This window comes from Coffea arabica, chromosome 6e, assembly GCF_036785885.1.
Source record: "Coffea arabica cultivar ET-39 chromosome 6e, Coffea Arabica ET-39 HiFi, whole genome shotgun sequence".
Lineage (NCBI taxonomy): Eukaryota > Viridiplantae > Streptophyta > Magnoliopsida > Gentianales > Rubiaceae > Coffea > Coffea arabica.
The window spans coordinates 588,940-604,035 of record NC_092321.1 but is presented as its reverse complement, the minus strand read 5'-3'; the positions used below and the strand labels follow the sequence as shown (position 1 = coordinate 604,035).

General features: G+C 35.2%; 1 protein-coding gene across 3 annotated transcripts; it reads right to left on the bottom strand.

The window, feature by feature from the left end:
- Nucleotides 1–8,941: 8,941 nt before the first annotated feature.
- LOC113695589 (solute carrier family 40 member 2-like) lies at nt 8,942–13,821 on the bottom strand. 3 transcript variants are annotated; one of them, XM_072054181.1, is made up of 9 exons: nt 13,427–13,685; nt 12,787–12,937; nt 12,159–12,355; nt 11,406–11,885; nt 10,900–11,071; nt 10,635–10,772; nt 10,442–10,552; nt 9,692–9,828; nt 8,942–9,115 (listed from the first exon to the last, which is right to left on the bottom strand). In XM_072054181.1, the coding sequence occupies exons 1-9, from the start codon at nt 13,543–13,545 to the stop codon at nt 9,076–9,078; spliced, it is 1,545 nt and encodes a 514-aa protein (XP_071910282.1). In that variant the 5' UTR covers nt 13,546–13,685; the 3' UTR covers nt 8,942–9,075. The 3 variants fall into 3 exon arrangements, with proteins under 3 accessions (XP_071910282.1, XP_071910284.1, XP_071910283.1); XM_072054183.1 differs by lacking the exon at nt 8,942–9,115 and adding an exon at nt 9,476–9,530; XM_072054182.1 differs by lacking the exon at nt 8,942–9,115 and having other exon boundaries at nt 9,568–9,828; nt 13,427–13,821.
- Between the last annotated feature and the right edge of the window lie 1,275 nt (nt 13,822–15,096).

The following is a 15,096-nucleotide window of genomic DNA, read 5'->3' as shown; positions in this document are numbered from 1 at the left end:
GCTAATTCAGCTCTAGGATTCTCTCTAGCTCGAGTCAGATTTCGCAGACAATCCTCTCTGTTTTTGTGTCTCTGTAGAAGTAGATCAGGCGGTAGCATGGGACCTAAATTGCTCGTCGGGTTGGACTAGTGGGCTGCTTTAATTCAACCCTGGACGCCTCACAGCTAGCCGGATTTGAGATTTTGACAGACATAGGCACTTCTACTACATAACCATTTGGATGAGTTTATAACCGTTGTTTTGCTAAATATTACATGTTTTGGTTAACTTTTGATTTAAGTTCATTTAAGTAGATCTTGGGCACTCTTGTGCACAGCGTGAGGGCCAAAAAAACTAGTTTTTCTATAAAAGCCTCATGAGCTCGGAAGAGATGGTCAAGGCAACGCATTGTCTGGCCACCACTAGCTGCTAGTTTTCAGAGGCAAAAATTGATCAATTATAGACTCCTGGACTCGATTTTGAATGCAATTCCCGTCAAGTGGCCGGAGAGCCACCATTTAGTAATCTCACTATTCTCTATCCAAATGATTTGTCCTGGAATTTCTTTGGTTTAGCGAATGTTGAGCTCCCTTTAACTCTTCTGCTCTACCACTTTGACTGGAAACTCCCCATTGGCCTCAACTACAACGACTTAGACATGACAGAGACGATTGCGGTAACCGCATCAAGGGAAAACAACCTTCTCTTGTTAGCCACCATGTGTGATCCTGATCTCGCCCTCCAACATTCATACCATTTTATGCATTTTACCGGGATAATTTGCATTTTGATGTATGATAGATATTTGCAGATATTCTGATCTACTTCCCTCTCCTTCTTCATTTTTTTTTTGTTTCTTTGCAGACTTCTCTCTCTTCCCTCTGCAATTCGTTTGTTGAATAAGTTAGCGGTTGGGTTAGGTTAGATGGAGTGAAGCAGGAGAAGTTGTTCCTTTTTGCTTAGAAAATACGGACAAAAATGCCCTTTGAAGAAGCACACTGGCATTCGTGTGAATTGGCCTTCCGGTTGCAAAACTGGAGAAACTGGCTAAAAGGGTCATGGGTGCCCAATTTTACAAGTTTGAGGGCTTAAAGTCAGCAAAAAATAGATGAGGGGCTTATTTTTACTTAGACAAAGAGTTCAAGGGCCAATTGGATAATTTGCCCTATATATAATATTTCAACCGTAATTGTTTTCGGCCTCGCACACTATGACACGTACTTACTTTTACTTTTATTTAGATGCGTAAATGAATCTAATTAAGTCGAATACTCTAATATTCAATTTTGTTCAATTATTTTGTCAGATTTGAAATTGTGTTCATATTTAGCTCATTTATCCATCGAATCAAACTCAAACGAACTTTTATCAAGCCAAATTTGAATTGAGTTGGAGTAGTTTGAGTTCTTTACTTACAAAATTTTAATTGTATACTAATCAAGTCAAGTTTGAACTATTTGATAACCCAATTCAATATTTATTGGGTTTAGGTCTTAATATTTTCAAACACATTTGATAACGAAAAATAGAACATATGAATTCATTAAATGGCACTAAAATTCCTATACAAAACTTGCTCTAAAAAATAAATTGAAAGTTATTCATTTATCACTTAATATAATATACACTCAAATGTAATAGATTTAGTAAGTTAATATATTTAAACTTCAAATTTCCCATTTCACATTTTAATTTTTATACTTCAGTTTTATTAAATGCAACCCAAGTTTGAGAAATTGTCAAATGCAAAATTCTATTCAAGTATGGTTTGACTAACTGTAAACCAAGTTCAAACAAACTTTTATTCAATCAAACTCGATTCAAGTATCCAATAATTTGGGTCATCTTTTAATCATATTCCCACGCAAATAAGTTTCTAAGCTTTACTGTTTGCATTAAATTCTCCCAATTTGTGATACAAATTGCCTAACTAGAAATTTCTAATTTATCCCACGTAGTTGTACCTAATGGAGCATGTTCATAGTTTTAATCTTTTCTAATATCTGGCATACAAATAAGCAGGTTATCTTAAATTTATAAAGCATAAAGTTTTTGTAAAAAAAAAAACCCTCATTTCATCTATTCTTTATAACTAAACTGAATGAAAGTACCTAAATAGTAGAAGTGATTCTACACTAAAAAAATATGATGAATCGTAAACTTTAGAATGTAAACAAATTAATTTGTTGGTTAGTTTAGTCTAATATATATTTTTATTTCATGGGAGACTTGAAACTTTAAAAGTGATAGGAAAAAGAAGAAGATGTGAGAGTCGAATCAAGAAATACAAATTTACCAGAATAATATCCCTGACAACTATGTTGAGTCTCGAGACAATCTAACAAAATAATTTCACTTAAAAAAAATAATTGCCTGAATCTTTTTTTTTTTCCTGCAACGATAGATGTCCTATAATCTAATCTAGGGGAAGGGGTAAAGGGAGATGGTCAACTAAGACCAGCCACATATTGTGGCAAATTTGTGGGAGGCAAGGGTTGAACCCCTGACCTCCAGCATCATCAAATATAGTGATGACCACTGGACCAAATGGCCAGTGGTCAATTGCCTGAATCAAACGCTAGGAAAGTGAAGAAAGGTCAAGACTTTGTTGAGTTAGCATGGCTTAGGTGTGTTAAGGACGCGTGGTTGATTACAGAAGGGGCAGAAGCAGTGGATGTTCCGTACAACTTACGCCGCGTTTGGTGTTGGGAGTAGGAAGGCAGGCGGACTTTATTCCTTTGTGTTCGGCGTATTGGCTTGACTTGTTTTGGATGTGCCCCTTACAGCGAGCGATTATTCATTATTCTGGCGACTGGCGAGGATCCGCTTGCAAATACCCCAATTCATCCACCGACCTGGATCCTGGAATTCTTCATTTTCATTTGATGGATCATTTTTGCCACCAACTGGTGATTTTTAGCATCTCATTTATTCGCTGACAGTCATCACTGGCGGCTCTCTGCTGGCATTGCTGCACGCGCGCACACACATTCTCTCTCTCCTTTTTATTTTTTGGGTTTTGGATGATACTTGAAATTAAGAAGGTTTAAACCTTCTGATAGTAGCATCAGAGAAAATGTGACGTCGTTTAAACTCGAAACCTTTCATTTACATCTCTTTCACCCATACTTTGTGAATGTTTTTATTTCTAACGAAGATCGTTCTTAGGTAGAAAGCACATATTGATCATTTGTTGAATAGTACTGATTAAGGGAGGCGGATGAAATTGAGACATCAAAATGTATATGCTCCACGGAAAAAAGTGAGTCTTAATGAGGGAGGTATATTGGGTGATATATATAAGTTTGTTTCAGAGTTTAATTCGTAGGTAAAGTTTGATGCGCGATTAATAATGCAAACAGTGAATCACTCGTCTAACTCCACTTCCGTGTGTTCTAAAGACGGGAGACATTACACAACACCAGTTAAGAGCGGGGCAGAAGCAGCCCAGCTTACTTCTTATCTGAATAGCGGTTGCTTTTGTTATAATAAATAAATTAAGGGCTAGCATACTCAGGAGGTTGCAAGAAAGCTTTTTTTTTTTTTTTTCCTTTTTGAAGGAAAGGTTGCAAGAAAACTGGAGTATCTTCATCAAAGATGGGTGAGGGGTTATCCTCAATTTTCATTAAATGATTGTAGTCATTGCTGTAAATTATATTCAAAACAAAATAATTTTTTTTTTAAAGAAGAGATATTGGAATATTTAACATTCATAATGTATTGGCTCGTACATCCCCAATGATTTTGGTTACCACTGGTCAAAGTGCACTATCGCCAGCCTCTAATTCCTTAGGGATAATTTCTCATACCACCCCTGAAACTTTTAATAATTGCAAGAAGCTCCTCTCAAGTTTTAAAAATATACTTATCTCCCGTATTTTTAATGTTTAAGTAACACTATAGGCCCAAAAGATTATTCTTTTTCTCAAAAAATTATAAAATGCTCTTGGGTTATAAAATGTTTAAGTAACATTATAGGCCCAAAAGATTAGGTTTTTTCTCAAAAAAATTCTAAATTGCTCTTGGGTTATAATTCACAACAAAAATCCTTATACTATATAAGAATGAGTTTATGACTTTAGATTTCAATCGCAAGGGTAGGGCTATTTTGGAAATGTGAGAGTGTTTGAAGTGTAATTGGAGCATTGAGTACAAGTCATTACAGGTTTAATTTCACTATAATTACTTATATAACCTTTCAGACATTTAAGATTATGGGCAGGTTTGGTATGTTACAATATTTGATACCAAATTGAGTATCAAGTACAACTGAATTAAACTTGTGTTTTGATAGAATTACATAAAAGCCCTTTTAATCATTTATTATACTAACATCAAAGCCTTCCAATTTTCTGGAACCTTTCTCATCCGTTGAGGAATTAATTGGATGTTTGCATAATTAGATTTTAATTATAATTAATTAACTTAATTATTATCTGAACAATTATTATCATATTTATGCCCCCATGTTTAGCTAATACCCTTTCTTCTTTTTCGGTTTCACCCCTTTGGTTTTATTATGGCTATTAAATATTTGGTGGAAGGCGTAACTTTTCCTTTAAATTGAGGTGAGTTCTTTGGGTTTGTCTTCTTCGATTGTAGTTTTTTTTTTCTGATGATTGATTTATTCAATAACTCCATATAGTTTGCTTTTTGATACTTCTAATTTCAAAAATAAAAAAGATAGTACTAATCATGCTATATAGTACTAAGATGTCATTTGCACTCTATTTGGTTTCCATGTTATGATCTCGTTCTTATATTCTACTGTTTATATAGTTTCAAATACAAAAAATTTACTTTTTATGCTATCTAAAAGAATTTGTAGTGGAACTTGATGAGTTTAAATGCTTTAACTACAGCACCATTTTGATTGCATTGTATTAATTCATTTACTTACAATTGTATGTTGTACAATGATAAATAATGTTTCTTGATTTGGTTGAAGCAACTATTATCCATAATTCAAACAAGTCAATTAAGTAGAGATGCTACATTGGATACTTATACAAGTAAACATTGGAAAATATCATTAAGCAGTTTCTACCTACAGTCTGCAATTTGAATTTATATGAGGAATTTCATCTGATTTTAGTTACCATTTTCTACAATTTCAAATTTAGAAAATATTATTTGCACCAATTTTTTATAATCAAGATAGTTTCAATTCAGATGTTTAACAATTATGCAGATTTGAACTTATTTATGAGATTATAAAGAAATGCCCCTAGCAAAAAACACCAAATCTGTATAGTTTCACGAAACTTTGAAAAAGACCACTTAAGTTTCTTATCTATCTATCATTTTTGGGCATTATTATCTCTGTAAGAAACATGTGATTAAGTCGTATTATACCCACCAAATTATATAAATAGTTAGTCAAAAATAAAATTATTTTAGATTAGATTGGACGCAAAGTGATTGATGGATAAACTTGACTTGATAATTCAGGTTGAGTTTAAGTCGAGGGAGAAATCAGAAACATTGCTTGAGGGATCTTTTACGAACATATATAGATTCAAGAGATGAAGGGTCCAATTGATACTTTAAAATGTTTTATCATCATGGATAATTTTTAGAAGAGACTTTTGGATACTTTTCAATTGCACTTCAAATATTTTTACATTTCCAAACTACCCTCATATTTGCAGTTGAAATTCAAACATAACATTTGATTACAACGGATTCTTATATAGTATAACGATAAGGATGTTTCATTACACATTAGTTTTATTGACTCACTATATAACTTATGATTTTTCTATTAAAATCACATGATAAATCATCATACTTTAGTTCTTATACTATAAAATATTAAACAATAATTATTAATTATCTTGAATCACAAGTATCAAATTCCCGCGCGTCGCGCGGGTTGTCCCTCCCTAGTAATGAAGACAAAAAATGGTTCACTCTATCTATTTCATTCATTCATGCTTGTGACTATTAGTACTTACCCATCAATATCCAAATCACCACTGAATAAATATTTACTTTTGTTCCAAGTCCCTTTTCTTACCTAAAGATTTCAATACAAACTATTGAATCAACTAAAAACATCACATCATATATGTAAAAATTTACCTACAATTTCATATCAACCTCAAATTTTGCCTACTCTCACCAGTGCCTATTCATCAATATCCAAATCACGACTAACTAAACATTCACCTTTATCCCAAAATCCCTCTTTTATTTAAAAGACTTTCAGTGCAAACTATTGTAAAAACGTTGCATCAAATACATAAAATCTTACCTATAATGTCATATCAAACTCAAGTTTTGCTTAATACACAACAACATTGTATTCACCAATATTCCTAAACTTCAATTCCACACTATCACCTTTCTAATACAAAATAGTTTAAATCATCACTACTAATCACCAACACCTAATATATTTTGTCAGTACAAAGTTTAAAATCATTCAAATTCTGCCTCTGTAGGAATACCATCACCAATAATTCAAATAAAAAATAAAAATACAATACAATACAATTATAAATATATTAGAAAGACTGTTTCCATAATAATCATAATAGTATAATTTTTATTTAGTCCATCTTCCACTTCTACCATTAATTTTTGATTTTATCATTGTCACTATCTCTATCGCTATATTCATTTTCATTTAGATTGATAATGAAATATTTACTCAACTTGTTGTTTGACAGATTCAATATGCTAATACCTATCAAAAATTAAAAACAAAAAGAGTTCAAATAAGCTATTTAATAGTAATAAAAGAGATAAAGTTGAGAAATAGACACCAAGATGGACAAGCTGTGATGGTTGATATGCAAGGTGGTTTTGTTAGTAACAACAATACATATTTGATTGATGGAAACAAATTAATGACTTTGGAATAAAAGAAGATATAGGAGAAAGAGAATAGAGAGTTAAATAGGAAAAACTTTAATTTGAGTTATTGCTTGATAATAAATAAGAGAGTAGAGTTTTTTAATGAGCTGACAATTAAATGAAGGGCAATGTTATATTTTTATCACATTAAGGGAGGTCTTTGTAATTATGTAAACCTTAGGGGAGTCGAGTGAAAGTATGAGAAACCTCAAAGGAGGTTTTTGAAATTATCCCAATTCTTTATGCTGGGAGTCAACGGTCAACGCCCGAATACCCAACGGCCTGAAATCAAATAGTACCATCTCGAATAGTATTTGCCGTACAAACAAAGTTTTTGGGCGGTACCAACTGGTACAGAGTAATGTCAGTTGGACCGGTCCGGTTATCGTTGTCTTAAGGGGGGACCTCAAAGATGACATCTACTCCCGGCTAGCTGCTTTCACTCCCGGATATTGACTTCACGGGTAGAGGGGCAACGAATTAGAAGGTACAAAACAAGAAGAGAAAAATGCAGTTTTGATATCTAAACTTTGACACATGAGCGGTTTTAATTCCCAAATTTTGGGCAACAACAAATTTGGTACCCAAATTTTCAAATTTCGAGCACATTTAGTACTCTTGACGATTTTTTTCCAAATTGCTACCGGAAAAAATCATGTGGCAGTCACATGTCCGGTCACTATTGTATAAAAAAATGCCAAAAAAAATGTCAAATGCCATTCTAATACTAAGTATTAAGTTTAAGGACTAATAATGTAATTAAAAAAACCCTAAGGACTAAATAACATCACATGAGTCATTTAAAAAATAAAAGAAGAAGAAAACGATGTAAAACTCTGCCAAAGTCATTTTCTTCTTTTTTTTTTTTAAATGACTTAGGGTTTTTAATTACATTATTAGTCCTTAAACTTAATACTTAGTATTAGAATGCCATTTGACATTTTTTTGGCATTTTTTTATACAATAGTGGCCGGACATATGACTGCCACAATGACTTTTTCGAGTAGCAATTTGGGAAAAAATCGTCAAGGGTACTAAATGTGCGCGAAATTTGAAAATTTGGGTACCAAATTTGTTGTTGCCCAAAATTTGGGGACTAAAACCGCTCATGTGTCAAAATTTGGATATCAAAACTGCATTTTTCTCAAACAAGAAATCAGGGCATCTTTAGGTTGAGAAAATTGCTGAAAAAAAAAATCCCATATTATTGACCAATTTGCTTTTTTATTTTTTTAATTGACTACCCTACTTGTTATTCTTTTTATTTGGATTTTGATTTTTGTCCTGACAGGAGAGTATTGAGATTTAAAAAGCGAAGAGAGAATATGGATATATTAATCCTAAAACCTCTAAATTTTTGGAGTTTTAACTTTAGTTATTAGATCAAGTTTTCTCGACAAAATATTTCAATATAGAAAAAGACTTGAGAGAGAAGTTAAATCCAAAAATTAGAGATTCTAAATTCAAATTTCTTGAATTCACTTCTTCTACTTATTTCTTAAATTTTATCCCTCCCCTACCGAAAAAAATAAATAAAAAAAAGTTAAATCCACAACAATCCACTCTAGATGTACACCTATGCAAGTATATTATTAATATTAATGTACAAGTCGTGGATGCATCGCAAGGAGGCTATGGATACTATAGCCCCCTCTAGACACAAACACTAGATTAGATGGTTCTGCGTCCCCTGTTTTCGTTTTAGTTATCTTCTTGCTACTACGACCATACCACTCACACTATACCAGAGAAAAAGAGTAGATTAGAGTTTGGGGCCAGGATCTGACGTCTTTAAAACCTCTGGTCATATCGAACTTAGGCAACAAACAGTTAAAAAAAAAAAAAAAAATCAATAGAAGAGAATTATCGAGACTTGTTTGGAGTTTTGACTGTCAGGCATAACTCATCACTGATTCGGATCACAACATATTAATGTATACACGGCTTCCACAAACTAACGAGGCGATTACAGTGCCAACTTATCGAGTCCACGTCTGTGCAGTGAGCTCCAGCATCCCGATCAACTTCACAAATCAGGCTAACAATTACTGGTATTAACAAGGACCTTCAAAGCTGCAAATCCTAATCTTCCAGACCTTGTTCAAGGATTTTCCCCTTGACATTACACTCTGCCTTAGCGTGAGATGACCGCTTCCTCGAGGCAAATCAAGTAGTTATGTCAAACATGAAAGTCGAGATCTGGCAAGTACGTACTCCTTTGACTTGTCACCAAACTTAACTTTCCAGTATCTTCGAGCAACGCATATGATCATCACTGGGGTAAAAAGCGTGCAACATATGAAATGCTACTTAGTTACGTATGAATCCAGAAGAACCTTCCACCATACCAGGTCTGCATTTCAGTTTGGCCACCTAAAATTCATTTTCTATATCTGCCTAATTGATTACTTACTGGTGAACTTTTTGACTCTCTATCATTTGTTAGACTATCCATGTACGTAGGAAAAATGCCTTTCTCAGGTTTCTAGTTGAAATGTCCTTGATGTTAGTTGCATTCGTTTTCAACCGTCGTCTTTGTTGTCTTGCAACATTATTGCCAATCAAAATCGTCCAATGGCAACGCATCACCTGGGTCAAGATTATGTTTTCTTCCTGGCTTCCCTTCGTCTCTCTCTTGGGGTGTGTATGCATGCCGTTTTCTGGTGGTGGTGGTGGTGGTGTACTATTATCTTGATGCAGATGAAAAAGAGTTTGTACTTTAAAATCTTCAGGAATCGACACTAATGCCAACTTATTTGAAAAACCAAGCCGGAAATTGACAGCAGAAAGCAGTGCCATAATAAACAAATCTACGTATCAAGTTCCGAAGTAAAGCAAAAACTAAGTCGACCTGAAAACAATTCTGACAAGTGGATACAGCTTCTCCAAATGAAAGAGATGCTTTCTTACGCGATAAATGTGTATACTGTACAGTACTGCAGCCAGTGTCACCACGAGCAAAGATAAGATTATCAACTTCCAGAAGTCCTAATCAACAAGGCAGCAGATCGTATTAAAGAGTTGGACAATGTAAATCCTCAAGACTACTGTGGTGAAAAGAACCACGAAAGATGTTCCTCAGCTGTTGATCTTCAAAGTTCGTTAATTTTCGTATAACTTGGTGATTTTATCATCGGCCAAAGAGGGCAAGAGAGGAAAATTAACCAGAGCAGAACTTTTCAATTTTCCCAAATCAACAGAACTAACAAATACCTTGAGATTGAGATTTCGGGAGGACCCAAAAAAATGTTTAGCATGAAATATTTGTTTTTCCTGTCCCTTCCTCTCTGATTAGTGTTTATGCCAGTTGTGTGAGCGTGTGCTAAAATTAAGCCCATAGAGACAAACATGCGGAGGCTCATACAAGATCACAAATAAAGGTGAATATTTTCAAGCGTTTGTGTTGCTGGATGAGGACATCTTCCGTTATGTTTCCCATCCTTTCTCTAAATGGAAGATCAATTTCCACACGTCAAAGTCTAGGCAATTATGAGGTGGATAATTTGCAAGAAGGACCAAGTATAATGACAACTCAATAGAGCTGGCAAATAGATTCACATTCCATGCAAAGGTTCACCGAAAAAACAAAGTGAGAGATTACCCGGGGATTAGATATTATTATGCCCATGACATAAGTGGTCAAGTCCAACACAGACTGTAGAGAGTTTTGAACACCTCCAACAACACAACGATCAGATTCCGGAACTTGATCCTATCCACATACATTGCCAAAAAAAAATTACCACATATTCTACTGAAAGACAAGCAGGTAAGCAATATTCATTAGGACTCACCTGCATTTGCTGAATGACTGCTAAATCAAACATCCAAAGTCCAAGACGTGACAGAGCCACTCCACCCATAAGCAAATATGCTGCTCCAAGTTTATTCGGGACCCAAATTGAAGCTACACATACCACTAGGCAAGTCCACTGTAAATAAAGCATCCAATGCCATAAATTAATGAGTGGAATCAGCAAGTTACTCACCACAAAAAAAGGCTTATAAAAGCAATAAAGTTTCCCTGTAAGCTCCAAGAACTATGAATGAACTGACTACCTGAGACCAAATTGACCAGAGACCTGTACGAAGTGTTGAAAGCTGTGATTCTAAAACAGGGTACAAAAAAGTTGCAAGAATCCCTATCGTGGCGCTTATTCCTCGTGCAATCCCAATTATATAGGCTGGTATGCCTTGCCATACCAAAGCAGCAGTCATTAGAGTTCCGAAGCTGAAATGCCAAGCAACAATGGATTATGTCCTGAAGACACATTGGCATTTAAACCCAGAAGCATGAAATATTCCATCCTCAAACTTCCTACTATTGCTCTCATGATCCTAAGATTACAAAATGAGGCATTCCCTCTTCTTATTGAGACATCCTTTAGTAATTTTAAGTCAAGAAACAAGACATCTTTAGTGAACAAAAAAATTGGATATGAGAGGTCATTACTTAAATATATTTATCAGCTTAATTGGCAGGGTGGAGAGAGAGAGATGAATAAAACATATAAATTCATGCAGACAACTATAATTTGTAAAGGCCAATATCTTAAAGAATTTACCTAAGTACGGTAAAGTAGAGTAAAGCAAGCGCAATTCCAGGCAGAACCACATCTTGCTCTAGATAAACTTTCCATGCACTGAAGTAAGAGATTCTTGAAATTCGTTCGATTACTTTTCTCATCCAGCCGTGGTCGAGAGGCTCCAAATCATTATCACCTAAGTAGTGAGAGTTTCTACTTTCATCAGTCAAGGAGCTTCTTTCCGAATCAGTTGGCAGAGATCTATAAACCCTCTTTTGACTGCTTTCACTTAAAGCAGGAATTCCATTGTATACAGACATTAGAAGCCAATACTGCAAGCAAACGGACAATATATTCCAGATAGCTAGAGTTAAAGCTGAAGCAGTTAGAGAGACAAAGCTGATGATGAAACCAGAGACTACAGGAGCAAATAACTTGCAAACTAAATCAATCCTTCGAATGGTTGCATTCATCTTAGTCAGGACACCTGGATGTTGACCTTCTGATATCACAACCACCCTGCAGAAAAATGTGAATATCATATCTTTTTCTTTTATATGTCTAAATTAATTACTACGACTTTCAAGGAACGTGCTATCCTTTGGTTGAACTGGTCAGCAAGATGAGGTATACATCAAAACCAAGTTCATCATTTGACTCTCGTGAGATGATATGCTAATTTTAGCAACAGATTGTACAAAAGAGTAATGCAAGATACTACAGCAGTGCATCCATACTTTACATTCACTGTCTTGGGAAGAAATAAGTTCATCAAAGACCTAACGCACTCACCATTCTCTTTCAACCAGAATGGTTCCAGCAAGAGTGGAGAGCCCACCAACAGCTCCAGAAATATTGATTAACAGGATAAACGACAAAAATACTATGAAATTTTCTGACTTCACATCCTCATACAGCAGAAGTGCAACCACAGTGCCTCCAGCAATCATAAAGGAGAAATTTTGGCTTAATAACCAAAGTCGAAGAACCTACAAGTTAAAAAACAGATGAATAATAAGTATCATTTCCCTAGGACAAGAAGTAAAAAAGCATTAGCTGTTTTTTCCCTAAAAATGCTGTTTTTCGATAAGCGCATGACGTGGATAATAGATAGAAATCACAAGTCTACATGATAGAGATTCTGCAAGGTAAATTCCGTTCCACAACATGGCTTCATTCTTTGGTTGGACATGCAGCAAATAATTTTTTACCATAGTCATCTTGTTCACTCGGAATGTGTATGGTTCAAAGCTAAAGGTTTTCCTTTTCAAATACTAGACTTGATCCAAAATCTTTGCAATTACAAATTTTTTTTTTGAAGTCTCTTAATTCTTTGCTTCATTTTGACATGCAAATACTACAATGAGGATGACATCATCAACCATCAAGAAGGCATCTCAAGATAGAGACTGAAACGAGCCTTGATGTACGTGAACTTATCAACCAACCGTCCAACAACAGGACCAACTAATGCCGTGGAGGCAGATTCCACCACACCATAAGCAGCAGCAAGGGCCAGCGAATCCGGCCAGACATTAATCATGTACAGACCAACAGAGAATTCCCACATTCTGCAACCAAAATATACCCTCATGAGAAGCTAACTTTAGTGCAAGTATTTCAATAGGTTGGCAAATTGAGTCAGAATTATCGCAAGAAGTGCAGTAGGAAAAAGGACTACATCTAAAATATCCAAATTAAGACTGGAAAGACAGACTTGAAGAAACAAGAAAATCACAAGAGTAGCGCGAATCCTCAAAATAACGTATTTGAGAAATGCTAAACGTAAATCCACGAGAATGTCGCATATCCTATCAAGAAAAGTAAACTAAATTTGTGAAAATCGTTTTATTTATATATTTATTCTAGTTAATCGGTAAAAAAAAGTGTCCAAAGAGTAGAGATAACAGGTTTCGGTAAGACGAGACGAGAAAACCAACAACTCATACAACAACACACAAGACATGACACGCCGCTTCTTCTGACTGAAACTTAACGAAACAAAACCCTGATAGAAAAGGCTTCGCTAATGATGAAACGAGAATGAGGGGACATGTTACCTGGCACCCCATCTGGCTAGGAAGTGACCAACGTAGAGATAATTGAGGAGAGACGGGGGAAAGGAAAGAGGCTGCCGCTGCTGCTCTTGAGGTTCAGAAATTAACGGCCTGTTCAACATCTCGATACGATAGTTTTGCCGCTGCCGCTGTTTCTATTTAGTATTGCTCGATGGAGATATAGAGTCCCAGAACTGGGTTTTGCATCTGACTTTTGTGTTTTGAATCTCTGGTCAAAGATAGGGAGCCTGGCACCCTGAGACATCGGAACCAGCTGAGCTGAGGTCGCCTACTTACAGTTGGGAGTATTTAATTAGCTGAGTGTTTACGTGGTGGAGAATCCATGCGAGTAGTTTTTGTGCTCTGTTGTGTTGAGTGCTAATAACAATTTTGGGATTAAGATCCTCTCAAATGAATTTCTCTCCATTCATCTATCCTTTTTTTCATATTCAAACGATAATCTTTTGAGAATATTTTGACAATCTTTTAAGAATATTCAATTTACACAACATTTTTGTACAATTTGAACGAAAAAAAAAAATTTTGGGTCAAATTTGAAATGATTACGTTGTTAGTCGTCAGTCTCTGACGCTGATTTTGTTGCTCTGTCGGTGTACTACGGAAGATTGCTCTGAAAGCTCAAAAGGGGAAACAAAGGCTAAAGTGTTTATAGATAAAGAATGAAACAAAAGTGTACTCCGATTACTGTTTCCATACATTTTCTTACAGAAAATAAGAATGTTTTTGCAAATAAACCTAATCCCCGCAGTAACTTCAAAAGCCAGCAATTTTTGAAGTCCTGCGAGGGACTTATCTACCCAAACACCTACTCTTTTCAATCCGATGTGGGATAGAAAACCCCACAGGGTGTCCCGCTACTAAGAAGTAACTAATCCCCCACAGGGTGTACTCCGATTACTAGAAAGAACAAAAAGTACAAAAGTCCCATCACCGTCAGTCATAAGGTTAAAATCATTTAACCTTAGAACCTGGATCCGGAGCAAATGGGGGTTGCAGTCAACGTCCCAATATCGGCCCAGAGGGTTGTTGACCTGCGACCTTACCAACCATGACGTGTTGGGACACCAATGCTTACGGGACCAATAATACCTTTTAATTAATCATGGGTTTGTTCATGATGTAACTGGATATTATATTGCTCAATCTTTAATTACAGCACGTCTCATATGCAGAATCTTAGTCCACGATTTTTCATTAGATATATTCATCTTTAATTGCGGCAGGTCTCATAGCCAGCTTAGCCGGCTCAGGCAAATCTCAGAGTCTTGGACACTTTTATTTCCCCCAAATTATAGGGTTAATTGTAATTTTCATCCTCCAACTATCAATCATTAGTACTTTGCATCCTAAACTAACAATTTTAGCACAAGGATTAAATCTTAAAAATCAATGAATTTCTTTTGCGCTATTTGTTCACTATTCAACACCCAAAATGTTGATTTTGTGGCATAATTTTTTCATCCCATATCGACTGAAGTTCAAGGAAAGGCTCCCTTTGTTTCTTATAAATAAGGGGGGTCTATGAAGATTTTAAGTGCACCACTCAAGAGAGCATTATATGAGTTTTTAGTTTCTTGGGTCATCTAACCTATTTATAGTCAAATATTTTAGATTTTCTTGTTTTGAGTTTAGGAATATTTCTTAAACCTTTT